The 22,227-nt window shown below is 44.9% G+C and overlaps 1 protein-coding gene across 1 annotated transcript in view; it reads right to left on the reverse strand.

Annotated features, from left to right (window-relative positions):
* The window catches only part of nmnat2 (nicotinamide nucleotide adenylyltransferase 2), a 431,783-nt gene that overhangs the window by 99,039 nt on the left and 310,517 nt on the right, over positions 1-22,227 (reverse strand). The window contains exon 4 of the mRNA XM_085982604.1: positions 10,873-10,951. Within this exon, the coding sequence (XP_085838730.1) occupies positions 10,873-10,951 (79 nt within the window). The remainder of the gene's footprint in view (positions 1-10,872; positions 10,952-22,227) is intronic.

The following is a 22,227-nucleotide window of genomic DNA, read 5'->3' on the forward strand; positions in this document are numbered from 1 at the left end:
TTGGGTCGGGGGCTTCCCGCAGGTGCAAGCCCCCGACCTGCACTTACCTAGCGCGCCGGCCGTTGTGCTGTGGGCCCGCGTGGAATTCCGATCCTGGGCCTGCTCCATCTGCCGACGCGCAGTGTTTGCGTATCCCAGGGGCGCAGTTAGTTCGATGCGTCCCCTGGGATCACGTGGGCCATGGGGAGCCAATCGGAGCAGGGAATGCTCCATTCATAAGTTTGACAGGAAGAGCTGTCAAAACTTATAAATACTACGGCCCCAAAACATCGCTAAATTTTCAAATAAATTTTTTTTTTTAATCACATTTTTAAATAAACTATAAATTACATGAAATAACTATTTTAAACAATAATTTAAATTTTTGAAAAAATAATTTTATTTTCTAACGGGTTTAAAAATAAACTTACCTTGCTTTAAAGTATTTAAAAATAATAAACCTGTGGAAAAAATGTTTCAATGTTAATTAATTCACCACTTACCTTGTAAAAAGCAGGCCTTACGCCTGCTTTTTATGTGTAAATTCTGCAGACTTACCCTCCCGGGAAAACCTGCAAAAAAAACCTAAGTTCAATGCGCATGCGCTGCCTCTCCGGCGCACGCATTCGAACTCTGAACCCCTTCGTTCAGGGGAACGGAAGTGCCGGTTTCCCGCGCATGCGCAGTGTATGCAGGAAACCGGCACTTCCATTGGGCCTACGGGTGAGTACCCCGTGTGTACTCACCCGTGGAGACCTGAAGTTCTGGGCCAATGAGTTGTTGCCTTCTCAATCTTGCTGACAGCCAACAGGAAAGTACTTCACAACACTGAATTTTTAAGGACAGTACCGAGGTTGGAGAAAAAAACAAGATGAATCAAGCAGTAGTGGATTGGGTGATGCCGAGCTTGGGTTTTAAAATCCTGTAGATTGTAGGAGGAAGGAAATAAAGATGGTGGGAGTTAAGAGGTTCCATGGTTGAGATCCTAGAAAGAATGAGTAGGACACTATGCAATAAGACTTTGGGCTGAGTTAGCCAGTATCAGGTTGAGCAAGAGTAGAACCAGTACAATTAGCCTCAGTATCCTTGGTGTGAAGGGAGAAATTCAGTTAGGGTTCCTGCTCCTGATCTCTATCCATTTATCCCTGCTGGAAACTGTATATGTATTAATGTCAGGAGGACTGGGCTTGGCTGTGACAATTCCAATGGCAGAATAGCCTGCTGATATTGCATTGCCTCAAATGGGAAGAACATCTAATTCGTTTAATTACTATAGGGTTTCTGTCACCTCGAGGAATAATTTACAGGGTTATGGAGAAAAAGCCTGGCTGTGGGACTAAATTGGACTGTTCTTTCAAGGAGCTGGCACAGGGACGACAGGCTGAATGACCTCCTTCAGAGCTGTAAGATTATGGGGGAAAAATTCATTATAGCCCAGGAGTGGACGCCAACTTTGGAAAAGTTTGAGATTTATCGCCAGGCGCTAATGAATCTCGCTGCATGCAGAATTCAGTGTCATCGCTCAAAGAAAGGATGGGAGCGCTAAATCAAATGCTAATGACCTAGCTCAGTGGTGTTAAACTCAAAGCGCTAAGCATTTTCAGGTGCAGTCTAATCGCTAGTCATCACTGCCACAGGCTCTTTCCAGTTCTTAAAGGGGAGGTTCATTGATGCTGCAGAACCTCATTCTCAGCATTGCTGGTTCTGCAGCTGTCTCAGCAAGTAGCAGAAGGCCAAGGAGAAAGAATCGGACCACTGAAGGAAGTGTTATTATGGCAGATCAACGGCCATGGGAGAGAGCGCGCAAATTCTGTGACCAAGCATGGAGGCATTGGTCTTCGCTATGGAAAGACAGAGGGTGGTGCTCTACCCGGCAAGTGGCAGGAGGCCCTTGCCACAAGTCTTCTGCGCCATGTGGAGGGAGGTAGCCCAGCAGGTCTCGGGCAGCACTGTGGTCCCCAGGACCCACACACAGTGCAGGAAAAAATTTAATGACCTCACTCAGGTGGTCAGGGTGAGTCAATGCATCAACAAATGCTACATACAACCATCTGAACCTCAGTCTTCACACACTGCCCAAAGCACCGCACCCCCAGCACTCACCCACCCAACAATCTCCACCTACCAACATTCACACCATCTCACACCTTGCACACAATGACAGCTATTCAACTATGGCAGGCAGATCTCCCAAACACATTGCTCCACACTCACTCACACACTTTCCTTTCTCTTGCAGGCCAAGGTGGCTCACAACAGGAGGGAGCAGGAGCGCACAGACGAGGTTAATCTGACACCCAACCACTTTCTGAGCTGGAGGAAAGAGTGCTGCAAATCACTGGGCGTCAGGTGGTGGGCGCTGTGGCCACCGGCGACATTGACCCTCTGGGGGACAACAATGGTATGTTCATCCCTACTCCTTCTTCTCACATCCCACAAGCCTTTCCCACTTTCCAGCTAATTATGCTGTTTGCATGCCTTTCTCCCTTCCTGCACCCCTCTCATCACCTTAACCCAACTCTTGTGCCTTTATGCTTTCAGATCATGAGCAAGCAGCTGAGCAGCCTGTCCCTGAGAGTGCCATAGAGAGCGAGACGGAAGAAGAGGATGAACGAAGAACACACCGCGTCACTGCATGTCTCACCCGCAGGCACCAGTTCAGATACTGGCACTACGCGCTCTTTAGAGGCTAGTGTAGTAGTGGGATCTGCACAGGGTGATGCACCGGGGACGAGCGGGCTGCAGCAAGGCCAGGGGGAAAGGGTAGCTCGGGAGTCAGCTCCCCGGAGGGTGAGTTCGCGTGTGTGTTCTGCTGCACAGGACTCAGATGAGGACCTTGATGGGGAGGCCTTTAGAAGGGTGATGGGCATGCCCACGGAGATGATAGTTGCAATGGCAAGGGTCTCTCTGGGAGTCCACCATCCTTTGCAGACTGCAAATGATGGGTTCCATGGTGTGCGCAGAGCTCTGTGCAATGTTGGAGGCGGACTCCTCCATGCTCCTTACCATTGCCAGGCGCTAACAGGAGGCACTAAGCAACTGAATTTCTTCCCCTATGATTCAAGAGTTGGAACTCGTCTCAACTTGTTACTTTCAGAAAAAAACAGGAAGAAGACTGGGGTGGGGAAAAATACTAATACACATTCTCATCAAGAGATGAGCAAGGAAAATGTTGTTAATAGCAAAGTCACTCTGGTGATGTAGAGGCCCATTTACCTTTGCTGGACTGAAGAGATTTATTAAAACCAACACAGAAAATGCTGGAAACACTCAGTAGGTCAGGCAACATCTATGAAGAGAGAACAGTTGAGCTGATGTTTCAGGTGTAGACCCTTCGCCACAACTGGAAGATATCTTAATGTAAACAGAGTTGAAAAGGGAACAGAACAAGGGGAAGGGGAGGGGAGGGGAAAACACACACACTAGAGAAGTAATAGAATGGCCTGTAATGTGCTTAGGTGGAAAACAGGAGATGGTTAAATGGATGAACTAACATTAACATGAGACAATAGGAGACATAATGGCCCGCATTTTCCGATCGGAGACTTCCTGCATGCAGAGGCCTCCGATCTGGAAAAAATCTATGGACTTACCCGAGGGCCATTAAACAAAAATGTAATTTTTTGAAAAAAATAATTAAAGTTTTTTAGGGGACTAAAAATAAACTCATCTTTTTAAAAGTATTTTTAAATGGTAGATGAATTAATTTAAAAAAAAACTTTTTTTCAACTCTTATGCTGGTAAAAGCAGGCCTTACGCCTGCTTTTACCAGGCGTAAGATTTCTAAGGGTTTTCAACAGGCGGAGGTTCTGCAGAAAGCGGAACTCTCCACCCGCAGAGGCCCTTCTCCAGGGCAGGCATCTGATCTGCCAACAGCATTGGAATGCCTGAAACCAGCATTTCCAGTGTCCCTACGGGTGTGTACACAGCGCGTACCCACCCATAGGGATCGGAATATACAACCCTGAGAGAAATTTACAAAAGACATTTACGAGACACGGAGAACGTGTGAATAGTTGGGGCAGTGGGGAGTACAGCAGATAGAAATGGAAGCACAAAAAAATAGCGCTCCAATTTGCCAGCTTTTCATTCCCTGTGTCTCGTAAATGTCTTTAATTTCTTTCATTATGCCTCCTATTGTCTTATGCCATTTAGTATTCATTATATTTAGATTTGCTTCAAACTTCATAATGATGCAGATGTGCACATAATTTGCCAGCAATCTGTAAAAGGAACACTATTGTTTCACATTTATGAATTTCAATATCTAATTAAACTTTTCCAAATAAGAATCTTGCCTGATGGCTCAGTGGGTAAAAAATGAGAAATAATTTGCACTTATATGGTGCATTTCATAATCTCAGTACGTTCCAATGCGTTTCACAGCCAATGAAGCACTTTTAATGTGTGGAAACTGTTGTAATGTAGGCAAACACGCAAAGCAAGGTTGCACAAGAAGCAATGAGATAAATGACCAGGTAATCTGCTTTTGGTGGTGTTAATTGAGGGGAAAATGTTGGCCAGGATACCAGGAAAGCTCCCTGCTCTTCTTCAAATAGTACCATGGGATCTTTTAACATCCATCTCAGAGAGTAAATGGGTCCTTGGTTCATCCAAAAGACGTCATCTCCAACAATGCAGCAATCCTTCAGTACAGCACTGAAGTGCCAGTCTAGATTATGTGTTCAAGTTTCTGGAGTGGGGCTTGAACACACAACCTTTTGACTGAGAGTTGAGAGTGCTGCCATTGAGCCAAGGCTGACACGAAGGTCAGAATTTTGCATGGGGTCAGCGGGCACAAACGGTGGCGGGTCGGGTGGGAAAGTGTTTTCTTTTGACAGCAGGTCAGGACCCTGCTGTGAACCCGCCGCCACTCACCTTTCCCAATGTTGGGTCTGTCAGTGCTGAGCTGACCCGACAGGCAGGGGCAAGGGACCCAATTCAGATAATTAGTGGCTTGTTTAGAGCCACTTAAGATTGATTTTCAGCTTACCTTTTGCATTTGATAGCTCACCCACGGAGTCCATGTTGGTCATGGACCACGTCTGTCAAGCTGAGGCAGGAGTTCAATAGCCATTGAATCAGCTATTGTGTTGACAGCTTCAAATATAAAGTAAAATCTCCCACCTTAGAGATATCTTCCCTGAGCCACAAGCTCTTCCTCACTGCATTTCTACTACAGATTCAGAATGCTGCAATTCTTTCAACAAGTCTCCATCAGTCTGACCTCATTACCGCTTTCACTATTCACAGACAGCTTCTGTCATCTCTACTTCACCTGCCATCTATTCCATCAGCATGGGTGCCCGCTATACTCTCTCACCTTGGTCCACAGAATCCCACCACGATCAGCCCCAACACCAGCAGCACCAGGCACACCAGCAGCACCAACAGCAACACCAAACTTCTCCGCAATCAACTGATGCTGCACAGGACATCAGCACCTGACCACATTATGCCCGGAAGGCCAGGGATGCTGTGACACCCTTGCTGCCACATGATGTGCCAGGTTGGCACCACCCCACACCAACACCATAAAGCACCCCTACAATGCCCAAGCCATTCCTTTCACACTCATCACCATTGCAGGGCGTACCGTTAAGTCTCACCATTCACTGCAACTCACTAAGCCACTTCCAAAAGTGAAACATAGAAGATAGGAGCAGAGTAGGCCATTCGGCCCCTTGAGCCTGCTCCGCCATTCAATGCAATCATGGCTGATCATCCAAATTCAGTACCCTGTTCCTGCTTTCTCCCCATATCCCTTGATCCCCTTAGCTTGAAGAAATATATCTAACTCCTTCTTGAATATATTTAATGAATTGGCCTTAGAGAGAATTCCACAGGTTCACCACTCTCTGGGTGAAGAAATTCCTCCTCATCTCTGTCCTAAATGGCTTACCCCTTATCCTTAGACTGTGACCACTGGTTCTGGACTCCCCCCATCGGGAACAGCCTTCCTGCATCTAGTCTGTCTATTCCTGTTAGAATTTTATAAGAGATCCCCTCTCATTCTTCTAAACTCTAGCGAATATAAGCCTAATCGACCAAATCTCACTTCATACGTCATTCCTGCCATCCCAGGTATCAGTCTGGTGAATCTCTGCTGCACTCCCTCCATGGCAAGAACATCCTTCCTCAGGTAAGGCGACCAAAACTGCACACAATACTCAAGGGGTGGTCTCACCAAGGCCCTGTACAACTGCAGCAAGACATCCTTGCTCCTGTACTCGAATCCTCTCGCTATGAAAGCCAACATACCATTTGCCTTCTTAACCGCCTGCTGCACCTGCATGTTTGCCTTCAGCGACTGGTGCACAAGGACACCCAGGTCTCGTTGCACTTCCCCTTTTCCCAATCTATTGCCGTTCAGATAATAATCAGCCTTCCTGTTTTTGTCACCAGAGTGGATAACCTCAAATTTATCCACATTATACTGCATCTGCCATGCACCTGCCCAATCACCCAACCTGCCCAAATCATACTGGAGTTTCTCTGCATCCTCCTCACAGCACACACGTCCACCCAGCTTTGTGTTGTCTGCAAATTTGGAGCTATTACATTTAGTTACCTCGTCTAGATCATTAATATATATTGTGAATAACTGGGTTCCAAGCACCGATCCCTGCGGTACCCCACTCGGAAAAAGACCTGTTTATTTCAACTCTTTGCTTCCTGTCTGCCAACCAGTTTTCTATCCAAGTCAGTACCTTACCCCCAATCGTGGTTTAACTTTACACGCTAATCTCTTATGTGGGGCCTTATTGAAAGCCTTCTGAAAGTCCAAATACACCACATCCACTGGTTCTCCCTTATCTATTCTACCAGTTACATCCTCAAAAAATTCCAGTAGATTAGTCAAGCACGATTTACCTTTTGTAAATCCATGTTGACTTTGTCTGATCCTGTCACTGTTTTCCAAGTGCTCTGCTATTACATTTTTTATAATGGACTCTAGCATTTTCCCCACTACCAATGTCAAGCTTACTGGTCTATAATTCCCAGTTTTCTCTCTACCACCTTTTTTAAATAGTGGGGTTACATTAGCTACCCTCCAATCCATGGGAACTGTTCCAGAGTCTATAGAATTTTGGAAGATGACCAGCAATGCATCTACTATTTCTAGGGCCACTTCCTTAGTACCCTAGGATGTAGATTATCAGGCGCTGGGGATTTATCGGCCTTCAATCCCATCAATTTCCCTACAAATACTGATTTCATTCAGTTCCTCCCTCTCATTAGACCCTATGTTCCCCGACATCTCTAGGAAGTTATTTGTGTCCTCCTTTGTGAAGACAGAACCAAAGTATGTATTTAATTGGTCTGCCATTTCTTTGTTCCCCATTATAAATTCCCCTGATTCTGACAGCAAGGGACCTACGCTTGACTTCACCAATCTTTTTCTCTTCACATATCTATAGAAGCTTTTACAGTCAGTTTTTAAAAACCCTGCAAGAATACTCTATTTTCCCCCTCTTAATTAATCCCTTTGTCCTCCTTTGCTGAATCCTAAACTCCTCCCAATCCTCAGGTTTGCTGCTTTTTCTGGCCAATTTATATGTCCTCTCCTTGGATCTTATGCTATCCCTAATTTCCCTTGTTAGCCACGGTTGAGTCACCTTTTTTGTTTTATTTTTATGCCAAACAGGGATGAACAAATTCTGTAGTTCATCCATGCGATCTTTAAATGTTTGCCATTGCCTATCTACCTTCAACCCTTTAAGTAACATTCCCCAATCCATCCTAGCCAACTCGTGCCTCATACCATTATAGTTTCCTTTATTTAAATTCAGTACCCTAGTCTCTGAGTCAACTACTACTTCACTCTCCATTTTAATGAAGAATTCTATCATATTATGATCGCTCCTCCCCAAGGGGCCTCGCACAACAAGATTGCTAATTAATCCTTTCTCATTACATAATACCCAGTCTAAGATGGCCTGATCTCTAGTTGGTTCCTCGACATATTGGTCCAGGAAACCATCCCGTATACACTCTAGGAATTCCTCTTCCATAGTATTGTTACTAATTTGGTTAGCCCAATCTATATGTAGATTAAAGTCACCCATGATAACTGCTGTGCCCTTATTGCACGTATCTCTAATTTCCTGTTTAATGCCATCCCCAACCTCAGCATTATTGATTGGGGGTCTGTATACAACTCCCACGAACGTTTTCTGCCCCTTGGTATTTCTCAGCTGTACCCATACAGATTCCACATCATCAGAGCTAATATCCTTCCTTACTATTGTGTTAATCTCCTCTTTAACCAGCAATGCTACCTCACCTCCTTTTCCTTTTTGCCTGTCCTTCCTGAATATTTAATACCCCTGGATGTTGAATTCCCAGCCTTGGTCACCCTGGAGCCATGTCTCCATAATCCCAATTATATCATATCCATTTACATCTATTTGCGCAGCTAATTCATCCAACTTATTATGAATGCTCCTCGCATTAAGACACAAAGCCTTCAGGCTTGTTTTTTTAACACTCTTAGACCTTTTAGAATTATTGTTTACTGTGGCCATGTTTGATTTACACCCTTGATTTCTCGGACTTCCACTTTTGCTTTTCTCCTTCCTGTCTTTTGCTTCTATCCTTGTTTCCCTTTCCTCTGTTTCCCTGCACAGGTTCCCAACCCCCTGCCATTTTAGTTTAAACCCTCCCCAACAGCACTAGCAAACACTCTCCCTAGGACATCGGTCCCGGGCCTGCCCAGGTGCAAACCGTCCAGTTTGTACTGGTCCCACCTCCCCCAGAACCGGTTCCAATGTCCCAGGAATTTGAATCCCTCCCGCTTGCACCATTCCTCTAGCCACGTATTCATCTGAAATATCCTTCTATTTCTACTCTGACTAGCACGTGGCACTGGAAGCAATCCTGAGATTACTACCTTTGAGGTCCTATTTTTTAATTTACCTGCTAACTCCCTATATTCAGCTTTTAGGACCTCATCCTGTTTTTTACCTATATCGTTGGTACCTATATGCACGACGACAACTGGCTGTCCACCCTCCCCCTCCAGCCGCTCCGAGACATCCTTGACCCTTGCGTGATGGGGATGTGATGAGAGGCACAGCAGAATGAGGTTGAGAGTGGCTTTGTACTAACATTTTGTGATCTACTGATCTGCAGCCTGGTCCTCCTGACCACATCCCTGCTTGTGCCCTCCTGTGCAATGTGCAACCAGGCTGTGCTGATCTCCTGAGGAGGTCTCTTCCATCCATAGTAAATAGTCAGTTTTCAGATGGACGGCCTGCTTTTCATCCAACAGAAAAGTCCTGTGTTTAAGTTCACGCCAGCCAGCACAGGAGCCAGGTCAGTTTCGAACCTGTGGCACATTTCACAGCATAAGAAGTGAGCTTGTGTTTTAAAGTCCATGTACAGAGAGAAAATGAGTAGTATATTTATTATTTTATGCATCATGGAGAATAATGAATTTTATGATTCACTGTTTTATATCGTACATTGGTCATTTACCTGTTCTTAAATAAACCATCTGTTCATTTAGAACCCGAATCTTGCACTGATTGAATATTATATTCAATCAGTTAAAGAAAGGAGAATCGTGGAGGCACATGATGCATTCTTGTACCTGGGAAACAAAGTAAGGGTTCTCTGCTGTGATCCCTGGGTTTTGTTATCGTTTACCTTGGTATTGGGCAGGGAAAGGTAAACTCCAGATCATGGGGGGCACGAGGTGCGCATACAGGAATGGCTGACGACACTGCACCAGAGAATATATCTAGAGTAAAAAAACTTTAAAATATGCTACTAAGCAAGTATCTTTGAAGAAGCAGGTAGGTAAACAAGTTTTAAACAATTATATCTTCCAGGTAGATAGAATACGAACAACCACTCCCTCCCCTTTCATCTGCTCGTTTAACAGATGACTCGTTCTGGCCTGCTTTCACATAGGCAACCTTGTGTACATTGCCTAAGAAATTAGTCAAACCAATTTAGTCCTGACAGGAATCTGTCAGCAAGTGATTAAAATAAACAGAAGCAGGCCATCTTTGAAGCTAATGCCTATAGGCCGGACTGGATCTGTGCATTTGTCTCACGTCTCCCCACCAGCAAAGACAACAGAAGGTACTTCCAGAAAGTAGTTAACAGAAATCAGTTTGAATCAGTCATGAATGTGTCATACCCCCAGACTGAGGTGCACATTTACTTTTGTCTGTTGGCTTTCAAAGTAAAAGGACTAGAGAGAAGTTAACAAAAAAAAATCAATAGCTATGGCTTCCATTTTCAAATTCCTATAGCCCTGGCCTCATTACAGCTTAAATGAAAGTCTATAATGTAAAAATTTCACGATGAGAACCAGGATGAATCTCCATTTCCATCACATCTGTTCCTTTCCTCTACCCCAGACCCTTCTGCTCCAGCATCAGGTGGACGGCCCACAATCAATAATTTAAAGCCCTAATTATGATTTCTGAGTAACAGCATGTACTGTTGCACGAGTCTTGACACCAGTGCTCTGAATCCAACCTCCAATGTAACAGGGTGAATTGGGACCACCTGCTGCCCACCCTATTGTACAACCAGTTCCAGATGTAGCGCGGTGAGAATCAATTAAATCCACTACGACACTTTTAGAGCTATTTCCACTTTTTGAATTTGCTGTGCGTTTCTAATACTTATCTTTCATTTAAAAATTTTCTACCTTTATTAATTTTATCAGCCTATCGTACATTAAATGAGATATATATTCATTTTCCCCAGCATTTCCTTCTCTCCTTTTTCTCTCAGTTTTTTTGCATCTTTTTCAGCCATCCTGGCAGTTATCCAGACCACAGACTCCTTTGTGAATCCCAACACCAGGAAGCTATCAGCAGCCTCTTTTACTTCTAATTAACCTTAGCTAGCTGAATCTTGCAGACTCCTTACCTTCATTAGGTCCCGGTGGTGCTCCAGCACACTGCAGGTTGTTTGCCAAGTATCCTGATAACACTCCCATGGATCCACCCTGTGAATACATTATAAAGTGGTTACGTTATACAATAAATTCTGCCAACAGTAACTTAAATGTTAAATGTGCGTCTGCCTGTGGGAGATATCACATTTCTTTACAACTGCTAAAATTTCATCAATAAATTTTTTTTTTTCTTTCCTACTCCTTTCCTGAGGGTAAAGAAATAACATCAAGTCCATACATTGAATTGTACACCAACAGAGTGGGAAGGTCCATCCCAATACTACAGCTTAAACTAACATGCAAGGGTGGCATCTTCCTGTCTTTCTCCTGCTGTTAATGTTGCTATATATAAACAATTTGGACTCAGGCTTAGGCAATTCAATCTTGATATTTGCTGATGACACAGAAGTAGGAGATCGGGCAAACAGCGAGCAGGAGTGTAAGAAACTTCAGGAAGACATAAATAGCTTAGCGTAATGGGCAGCCTGGTGGCAGATGCAATTTAATGTGGATAAGTGTGAGGTAATATATTTTGGGAGGAAAAAGAAGGAATGGGAGTATACACTTAATGGAAAGACACTGAAGGGTGTAGCTGAAAAGAAAGACCTAAGGGTTTAAATGCATAATTCCCTGAAAGTAAGAATACAGGCAGATAAGGCTTAAAAAAGACCAATAGAATTCTGGATTTTATAAATAGGGACATAGAATACAAGTGGATAGTAATGATGAAGACATACAAAACATTGGTTAGACCACAGTTAAAGGATTGTATAATAGCAAAATACTGCGGATGCTGGAAATCTGAAAAAACAACAGAAATTGTTGGAAATACTCAGCAGGCCAGGCAGCATCCGTGGAGAGAGAAACAGGGTTAACGTTTCAGGTCTGGGACCCTTCATCAGAACTGGAAAAAGCTGGAAGTGTAACAGATATTAAGCAGGTGCAGAGACAGTGGGGGCGGGTGGGTTTAGATGGGGAGGAAGGAATTGAAAGAACATGCTGTGAAAATGTTGCAAATGGAAATGGCAAAATCATACTGCATGAAAAATGGGGGCAGGGATTATTATCTGAAATTGTTGAACTCTATGTTATAGAGTCTGGCAGGCTGTAAAGTGCCCAATCGAAAGATGAGGTGCTGTTCCTCGAGCTTACATTGAGCTTCATTAGAACAATGTAATAGGCCGAGGACAGAGAGATCAGAGTGGGAGGGAAGTGGAGAATTAAAGTGACAGGCGACCGGAAGCACAGGGTCACCCTTACGGACTGAACGGAGGTGTTCCGCAAAGCGGTCGCCCAATCTGCGTTTGGTCTCCCCAATGTAGAGGAGACCACATCGTGAGCAGCGAATACAGTACATTAAATTGCAAGAAGTACAAGTAAATCGCTGTTTCACCTGGAAGGGGTGTTTGGGGCCCTGGACAGTGGGAAGAGAGGAGGTAAAAGGGCATGTGTTGCATCTCCTGCGCTTGCACGGGAAGGTGCCAGGTGAAGGAGAAGGGCTGTTGGGGGTGATTGAGGAGTGGACCAGGGTGTCGCGGAGGGAGCGGTTCCTTCGGAATGCTGAAAGGGGAGGTGAGGGGAAGATGTGTTTGGTGGTGGGGTCACGTTGGAGGTGGCGGAAATGGCGGAGGATGATCCATTGAATGTGGAGGCTGGTGGGGTGAAAGGTGAAGACAAGGGAAACCCTATCATGGTTCTGGGAGGGAGGGGAAGGGGTGAGAGCAGAAGTGTGGGAAATGGAACGGACACGGTCAAGGGCCATGTCAACCACAGAAGAGGGGAATCCTCGGTTGAGGAAAAAGGAAGACATGTCGGAAGCACTGGTATGGAAGGTGGCATCGTCAGAACAGACGCGGCGGAGACGGAGAAACTAGGAGAATGGAATAGAGTCCTTACAGGAAGCGGGGTGGGAGGAAGTGTAGTCCAGGTAGCTGTGGGAGTCGGTGGGCTTGTAGTGAATATTTGTCAAAAGCCGATCGCCAGAAATGGAGACGGAGAAGTCAAGGAAGGGAAGGGAAGAGTTGGAGATGGACCATGTGAAGGTGAGGGAAGGGTGGAAATTGGAAGTAAAGTGAATGAACTTATCTAATTCAGGGCGAGAGCAGGAAACGGCACCAATACAGTCATCGATGTACTGGAAAAAGAAGTGAGGGAGGGGACCTGAGTAGGACTGGAACAAAGAATGTTCCACATATCCCATGAACAGGCAGGCATAGCTAGGGCCCATGTGGGTTCCCATAGCAACACCTTTAATTTGGAGGAAGTGAGTGGAGTCAAAGGAGAAGTTGTTCAATGTGAGAACAAGTTCAGCCAGGCGGAGGAAGGTGGTGGTGGATGGGGACTGGTTGGGCCTCTGTTCAAGGAAGAAACGGAGTGCCCGAAGGCCATCCTGGTGAGGGATGAGGTGTAGAGGGATTGGACGTCCATAGTGAAAAGGAGACGGTTGGGGCCAGGAAACTGGAAACTGTTAAAGTGACGGAGGGCGTCGGAAGAGTTGCGAATATAGGTGGAAAGAGACTGGACAAGGGGAGAAAAAATAGAGTCGAGATAGGAAGAGATAAGTTCCGTGGGGCAAGAACAGGCTGAAACGATGGGTCTACCAGGGCAGTCCTGTTTGTGGATCTTGGGAAGGAGGTAGAAGCGGGCTGTGCGGGGTTGGGGGACTATGAGGTTGGCGGCCATGGAGGGAAGATCTCCAGAGGAGATGAGGTCAGTGGCACACTTGGAAACAATGGCTTGATGTTTGCTAGTGGGGTCATGGTCCAGGCGGAGGTAGGAGGAGGTGTTGGAGAATTGGTGTTCAGCTTCCGCTCGGTAGAGGTCGGTTCGCCAAACAACAACAGCACCACCCTTATCAGCAGGTATAATGATAATGTCAGGGTTGGATCGGAGAGAACAGAGTGCTGCAAGTTCAGAGGGAGGTAGGTTGGAGTGAGTGAGGGGAGCAGAGAAATGGAGACGGCTGATGTCACGTTGGCAGTTAGCAATGAAAAGATCTAGAGAGGGTAAGAGGCCAGGGGGAGGGGTCCAGGTAGAACGAGAATTTAGAAAGCGGGAGAAAGGATTGTATGCAGTTTTGGGAGCACCACTATAGAAATGACATTAAGGCCATAGAGAGTGTACAGCATAGGTACACCAGGATGATACCAGGGATGGGAAACAATTCTTATGAGTAGGGACTTAAAATACAAGGAGTATTTCCACTAGAGCAGAGAAGGCTGTGAAGAGATTTAAGAAAGGTTTTTAAAATTGTGAAGAAACTTGATGAGGTGAATAGGGAACAACTATTTCCTCTGGTTGGGGAGTCAGTAACAAAGGGTAATCAATTTAAAACTGTCACTGAGAATGAGGTGAGAAATGTCTTTACACAGAGGGCTGCTGGAGCATGGAATATTTTGCCATGGAGAGTGGTTGCGGCAGAGACCTCTGCATCTTTTATGCAAAAATCAAATAGATATTTGAAGCAGAGGAAGATACCAAACTATGGAGACAAAAAGCAAGGCAATGCGATTGTTTTGGATTGGTCTAGTAAAGTGCTAGCATAGATACAATAGCTCTGGTTCCTTGTAGGATGCAGGAAGGAATGAGAAAGTGTTATCTTGCTTTCCACAGACAACTCTGGCATATAACTGGAAAACACACATTCTAGGAGCAGCCCACATGGAAATTCTAGTTTAGCCTTTGATTTAATCTTGCATTTCCCAGTTGAGAATGCTGTGCTCCAGTATTAGGCAATGCTTCTTCACACTATGCTAATTATTTTAATCTTGGGGAAAAAAAATTGTATTTTGAAATTTTCTACGCTGAATTTTATTTATCCTAAACAATTTGAAAACCTGTGTAGACATTATTTTCACAGCCCAAATTAAAACTCCAATGTAACTTGCACTTACAAAGGGCCAACATTCCATTACATCATGAGAATATACTGGAAAAACATTCTCATAAACAGTGAAAAAGAAAGCATCAGGTACAAAGATTCTCTGAAAGAAGTTTGTTCAGATAAACTTGTATAATGCTATCTAGATAAAAGAGCATAAATGCAGGGTAAAAGTACAATTAGTAACAATCATTTGAAATAAAGTTTCAACTGAACAAAGGATTGGGTAATGAACTAAGAAAAGATGCTTTGCTTGCACGCAACCAATCAGATGCTAGTGTTAATATTTAACTGAGAATTACATATCAAATAGAATTGAATGCACCAATTGCTGCTCCTCTCCAAATGCACTAAAATGGCCACTTACCATGAATGGAGAAATTGCGGGTGAAGCCTTATTCAGGTTTGACTTCTACTCAAAAGCTATTACAGTTGGTTTCCCTGATGACTCAAATAGTTTATTGCTTAAGATAAAAAATCACAGGATTGGGGGTAATATTCTGGCATGGATAGAGGATTGGCTATCTAACAGAAGGCAGAGAGTTGGGATAATTGGTTCATTCTCAGACTGGCAATCAGTAACTAGTGGTGTTCCGCAGGGGTCAATGCTGGGTCCCCAACTCTTTACAATCTATATTAACGATTTGGAGGAGGGGACCGAGTGTAACATATCAAAGTTTGCAGATGATACTAAGATGGGAGGGAAAGTAGTGAGTGAGGAGGACATAAAAAACCTGCAAGGGGACATAGACAGGCTAAGTAAGTGGGCAGAGATTTGGCAGATGGAATACAATACTGGAAAGTGTGAGGTTATGCACTTTGGCAGGAAAAATCGTAGAGCAAGTTATTATCTTAATGGCAAGAAACTGGAAAGTACTGAAGTACAAAGGGATCTGGGGGTCCTGGTGCACGAAGCTCAAAAGGTTAGTATGCAGGTGCAGCAAGTGATTAAGAAGGCCAATGGAATGTTGGCTTTCATTGCTAGGGGGATAGAATATAAAAATAGGGAGGTATTGCTTCAGTTGTACAAGGTATTGGTGAGACCGCACCTGGAATACTGCATACAGTTTTGGTGTCCATACTTAAGAAAAGACATACTTGCTCTTGAGTCAGTACAAAGAAGGTTCACTCGGTTAATCCCGGGGATGAGGGGATGGACATATGAGGAGAGGTTGAGTAGATTGGGACTCTACTCATTGGAGTTCAGAAAAATGAGAGGCGATCTTATTGAAACATATAAGATTGTGAAGGGGTTGGATCGTGTGGATGCGGGGAGGATGTTCCCGATGATGGGTGAAACTAGAACTAGGGGGCATAGTCTTAGAATAAGGGGCTGCTCTTTCAAAACTGAGATGAGGAGGAACTACTTCACTCAGAGGGTGGTAGGTCCATGGAATATGCTGCCCCAAAAAGCTGTAGAAGCTACATCATTACATAAATTTAAAACAGAAATAGACAGTTTCCTAGAAGTAAAGGGAATTAAGGGTTATGGGGAGCGGGCAGGAATTTGGACATGAGTCTAGGTTCGGATCGGTCATGGCCCTGTGGGTAGCGGAGCGGGCCCAGGGGCCGTGTAGCCTGATCCTGCTCCTATTTCGTGTGTCTAATTCTGTTAGATTCAGGAGATGGTTCTGTGATAGTAGATTGGCGGTTAGGATCAGATCAGCCATGATCTTATTGAATGGCGGAGCAGGCTCGAGGGGCCGATTGGCCTACTCCTGCTCGTATTTCTTATGTTCTTATGTTTATCCTGTGAGCAGTGAGTCATACACACCGGTACAGTCACAGGTTCAATCCATAGCTGAATCATACAGACCAGCACAGTCACAGGTTCAATCCATAGCTGAGTCATACAGACCAGCACAGTCACAGGTTTATTCCATAGCTGAGTCATACAGACCAGCAGAGTCACAGGTTCATTCCATAGCTGAGTCATACAGACCAGCACAGTCACAGGTTCATTCCATAGCTGAGTCATACAGACCAGCACAGTCACAGGTTTATTCCATAGCTGAGTCATACAGACCAGCACAGTCACAGGTTTATTCCATAGCTGAGCCATACAGACCGGTACAGTCACATGGTCAATCCATAATCTATGCCGCGTTTTATCTCAGCTGGGAGATTGATCAGTACCCCGTCCTAGAAAGGAGAGATAATCAGATAGGTCCCCGGCTCCTATACATATCAGCAGAGGACCGGGTCGGGCCCAGCTGAGATTGGGCCCCTCACAGTTAAATTGCTCACGGTCAAAACTCACATGAATAATAGCCATTTGGATGAGGTACAAGCGTGTACCTGACACCTGTTTGAACCGTAAACCTAGAAACAAACCATTGCCTTCAGGAGAGGAGGGCACGGGAGAAAATTGATAAGAATATAATTAATTATTTAAAATTGTTATAGTTAAGTCCATTTGATGTTAAAATGTTATATAGACTGCAAAAAACAACTGAAATAAAATGCAACAATAAATCTAAAGAATATCTCAAACTGCCAAACTGGAACAAGTTAAACTGCAGTTTAATTTAAAATATTTCCTTCATCATCGACTAATATGTGAAACAAAGGCCCTGATTTTAACTACGGGCCTATTTCGGTGGGTGGGTTTCAGTTTCCGTTCAAACTCATCCGCTGTAGCCAAAAACAGGCCAAGGGTATTTTAACTCCTGGGCCTCATTATAATCTCACTGGCAGATTTTCCACCCAACTTGCTGTCCTGCTCAGAAACTCACCCACTTGCAGAGTGCAATTTCCAGCGGATCAGCCAGAGCCTATTTAAAGCGGGAATCCACCACTTAAAACAAGGTTGCATTTTGTTCTGCAAGGTTTTGCTGTTGGAGTAGTGGATCAAGAAACTGAGTCAGCATGAGTCACAGGCAAAGGTTCTCCGAGCCCTCCTGGAAGAGGTCAGGGCCAGGAAGAATGTTCTCTTTCCAGCCAGTGTCAAGAGGATCCCAAAAAACCAAGTCCACCAGGCATGGAGAGACAGTGCTGAGGTTGTCAGCTCCAAGAGAATCATCCCCAGGACTTGGATCCAGTAGAGGGAGTGTTTCAATGACCTCATAAGAGTAGCAAGAGATCCAGCTCTCTAAACAACACGTGGCAACAGTCCGTTCTCCCCTCCCCCCACTCTCAACAATTCCCTCCCCTGCATCTCATCCTTCACCACCCAGCACAAGGCCACACTAGACCACTTCTCATTCCAAATACAGACTCACTTCTTCCTTGCTACCTTCACAGCACCCACTAGCACCATTCTCTTCTCACTAACTAGCCTTTGCACAATCACCAACTACTCTCAAGATTCATTTCACAGAGAAGAAAATTGCTTGCTTCACACAAGGAGTTATATCAGGTGTCAGAAGGTTTGCCAAGGTGTTTCACCACCATGGCTGAAAGTGTGGAGGAGTCAGCTTCCAGCCTGTGTAATATCATCTACCAGGGCATCAGCACTTTGAAGCCCACCTTGGAGAATGTGACCACACTCAGGGACCCTGCAGCCGGGCATTCAAAACAGGAATCAACGTTGACAGCCTTTGCAGCTTTGGCACAGCATGGCCTCCTGGTCCAGCAGGCAGTGGGTCCTGCTGCAAGAGACTACATAGGTCAATGAGTGTGCCTGGAGAAGTGCAGCCTCCTCCTGCACTGATCTTCAGAAATATCCAAGAAAATAAGTCTTGGCCTATAGACCCTGTTGGCTGCTGTCTTCCAATAGGCCCAACTGCTGCTGTCCATCCATCCAAAAGAGTGAAGCCAAAATACCACCCATGATAAGCAGTGAGTGCTTAATGAGGGTAAGTGTATCTGGTGAGACAGCAGCTCCTGTATGTAACCATGAGGTCAATTTGTCACTATCAGACATCAAGTCAGCAGGGATCATCAGAAGTTCACAATACATTTTAGTAACAACTCTTTTGATGGGTTTCTGAAGAAGAGCTAGAATTTTGAAAAATTATTTGTGAAAAGATGACAAAACTCTCCAAGCTGGCTACCATTAAGTTGCCCCCCTGTTGATGTGTGGCAATTGTTGTCTTGCTAAAGATATTACTGAAAGACAAATGAGCCCATTTAATGATTTCACAGAATAATGGCAAAAGAAGGTCAGATAGTTAGAGTTTCCACTGGGGTTCCCCCAATCCCCCAGTGTAACGTTGGTGGGAGATCAGCAGTAGCCATGGAGAAGTGCTTTACATGGCCAGTTACACAGTTTCTCCAGGGTTTCCACTGAAGTTCCAGTGGGAGATTGGAAGAATCCTAGCAGAAATGTGTTCAAAGCACACATTTACAATTTCAGAATAATAAGTAGCCACTAACATCATTTTCAGAATTGGATCATTAAGTCACCTTGCTGTTTTGCTATTACAGTAACTCCAGTTTATACTTTCTATGATTCAATTTCCTCCATGTGCTCTTTTTAGCACTATGGTTAAAAAGGTTGAATTAACAAGGATGAATGAACAGGTTAGCAATTGCTAAATAAATAGGACCGTATGGAAATGAATGTGGACATGTTAACCAGCGCACTAAAAAATGCTGGGAAGAAATTAAACCCATTCATTGTTTTGACAGGTAAATAAATGAATAGGAACATCTTGAAACAACCTTAACTGGCAATAGGACAATGATATTGGTTTAGAAGAAATTAAAGCACACTATAATTTTCAAAGTTAGAAAAGGACAGCTGATCCCACTGAAAGATGTGCACTTACATAATGCCTTGCATATCCTCAGGATATCCCAAAGCACTTCACAAACAAGGGATTACTTTTTGAAGTGTAGTCACTATTGTTTTGTAGACAAATTCTGTAGCTAGTTTAAGCATCCCAAGGTCCCACAAACAGCAATCTGTTTTGGTGGTGTTGGTTAAGGGATAAATGTTGGTCAGGACACCAGGAGAATTCCCAGCTCCTCTGTAAAACATGCCATGGGATTTTGTCCATGTACCTGAATATGTAGCTGGAGCTTCAATTTAGTATTTCATCTAAAAGATGGCACCCCTGGCAATGTAGCACTCCCTCAGTATTGAACAGAAGTCTAGATTACATGCTCAAGCCTGTAGTGGGACTTGAACCCACAACCTTGTGTCTTAGAGATGAGAGCACGACTAACTGGCCAAGCTAACACTTCAAAACATCACAGGCCGCGATATTTTCTTCCAGATTTATTCATGTTTCTCCCATTGACTGTCAATTTATGTCTAATCTCACACTGCATTCCCTTAACAAGCAGCTCTTGCTCCATTTCATATGATATGGCCTCGATCTACAGTTCTTTTTCGTGCCTGCCTGACTCTGTCACCTCTTCCGAAAACTGCAGATCAATATGAGAAATATCAAAACAAAATCAGATGTGCCTGTGGAACAGCCAGTGATTCCAGAAACATGAACCCACAAAACAATGAAGGAATAACATATGATATATCACGTCTACATTTGAATAGTGAACTCTCGCCAGTTCCTCTCTCCCTTGTGTATACTATTATAATAGAGATGTGGGTAGAGGTAGAAATTCTGGCCAGTGCTCTGAACTAAAGCCTAATTGGGACCAAATTGAAAATTGGAAATCTGCTACACACTCCAATTCTACAAATTCAAAACAGGAAAGCAGGAGTTGTTTCCTTGGCCAAATCTCTCTGCTAAATGTTTCCCTTCCCCTCCTCTCATGCAGGTATTGATTTCCTGTCGGGATACATTCATACAGGCTGCAACCACCCTCTGGTATCTTGCTCACGTGACCATTGTTCATTTGTGAGCCTTGACAAGGAGTGTCAGAACATTATTTGACTGTCTGGGGCATCACAATAGAGCCTAGTGTTTACACACACTTGAATGGGATACATGATTAGGAGCAGGAACTCTGACTGACTTCACACTCACTAACCTGGGGCTTCGAATCCAATTATAGTACCTCACAGTCACCCCAGCGGAGATCAACGAACCCAGAAGACTGGGGACTGAATCGTGGACTTTCCTGGCAATGGAGAATATTTAATGGCTACATATAGTCTCTGCTTCATTTAAACATGGGCAAAACAACAGAGTGGATTACTGTTTTGTGATAATTAGATGAGCACAGATGCTGAAGGTTCAACTTCCAAGCAGAAATCTATTCAACATAAACAATCGCCAAAGGCCTCATTATTCTCAGTAGCTATCTGCACTCTATTATTTGTATTGTTTACTTAAAGATTATCTTGGCTTTCTTCAGATACACAGCAAAATAAGGAAATAAATTATTACAGAATACATCATGTTAAAAATTGCCCAGAAAAGACTCTCATATTCATACACAATAGAGCTGATGTGGCCAAACAGATAAGAACATAGGAACATAAGAAAAAGGAGCAGTAGGTCGTCATTTGGCCCTTCGAGCCTGCTCCGCCATTCAATGAGATCATGGCTGATCTTCTACCTCAACTCCACCTTCCCACACTATTCCCATATCCCTTAATTCCCTTCATTCCAAAAATTTATCGACCTCTGCCTTGAATATGCTAGAAGATTGAGCATCCACAGCTCTCTGTGGTAAAGAATTTCAAAGATTCACAACTCTTTGAGTGAAGAAATGCCTCCTTATCTCAGTCCTAAATGGCCGATCCCTTATTCTGTGACTGTGACCCCCGTGTTCTAGATTCCCCAGCCAGGGGAAACATTTTCCCAGCATTAACTCTGTCAAGCCCCTTAAGAATTTAAGGGGGAAAAATTGAGTCGCGCCCCCTTGGGGCGCTAACTTCACCGGAGCACTACTTTTAGCGCCCGGAAAAAAAGTGCCCCCACGGCCGAAATTGAGTGGTAGCACCCCAAAAGGGAAGCCGAGTGCTACTGGAAGCGCCCCGCCACCCTCTTGGGGCGCTGCGAGGGAATATCGCGGCGCTACGGGTGGTATTGCAAGCCATCTCCCCTTCTTAAAAGGGAGGGGCCTTGTGCAGCGTGCCCCGGGGCCCAGCTGGGCCACCAGGATCGGAGAGCTGGCAAAAGAGCCTGGCACTCAAAAGAAGGGCCGTGCTCATGGAGCGCAGCCAGCACTCTGCGGGGGCGGGGAGGGGGGGGTGTTCAGGAGGCCGGGGACGGCAGCGGAGGCAGGTGCTGGCAGGCAGCCAGCAAGAAAAATGGCCGCCTGGCACCTCGCCTTTAAATAGCGCTGCCCCGGCCGCAAGTAGGCCCCCCCTGACCCCGCCGGACGTAGCGTCCGGCAGTAAGTCAGGGGGGCGCTATCGATGATCGCGGGCAGGGCACATCGCGGGGCGCTGAGCACGGCGATGACGTCATCGCTGGCGGCGCATCGCCGTGGGGCACTAATGGTTAACGCTGCCGCTAACCTCCCGCTGAATTTCGCGGGAGGCGTTGGCAGCGCCGCGCCCGGGCGCTAGTTGCTTTGCGCCATTAGCGCCCTCTTAGGGTGCTAACGGGATGCGCAAAGCAACCGAATTTGGGGCGCAATTATC

This window comes from Somniosus microcephalus, chromosome 3 (genome assembly GCF_052327205.1).
Source record: "Somniosus microcephalus isolate GS21.2 chromosome 3, FLI_Smic_1.0, whole genome shotgun sequence".
In the NCBI taxonomy this organism is placed as follows: domain Eukaryota; kingdom Metazoa; phylum Chordata; class Chondrichthyes; order Squaliformes; family Somniosidae; genus Somniosus; species Somniosus microcephalus.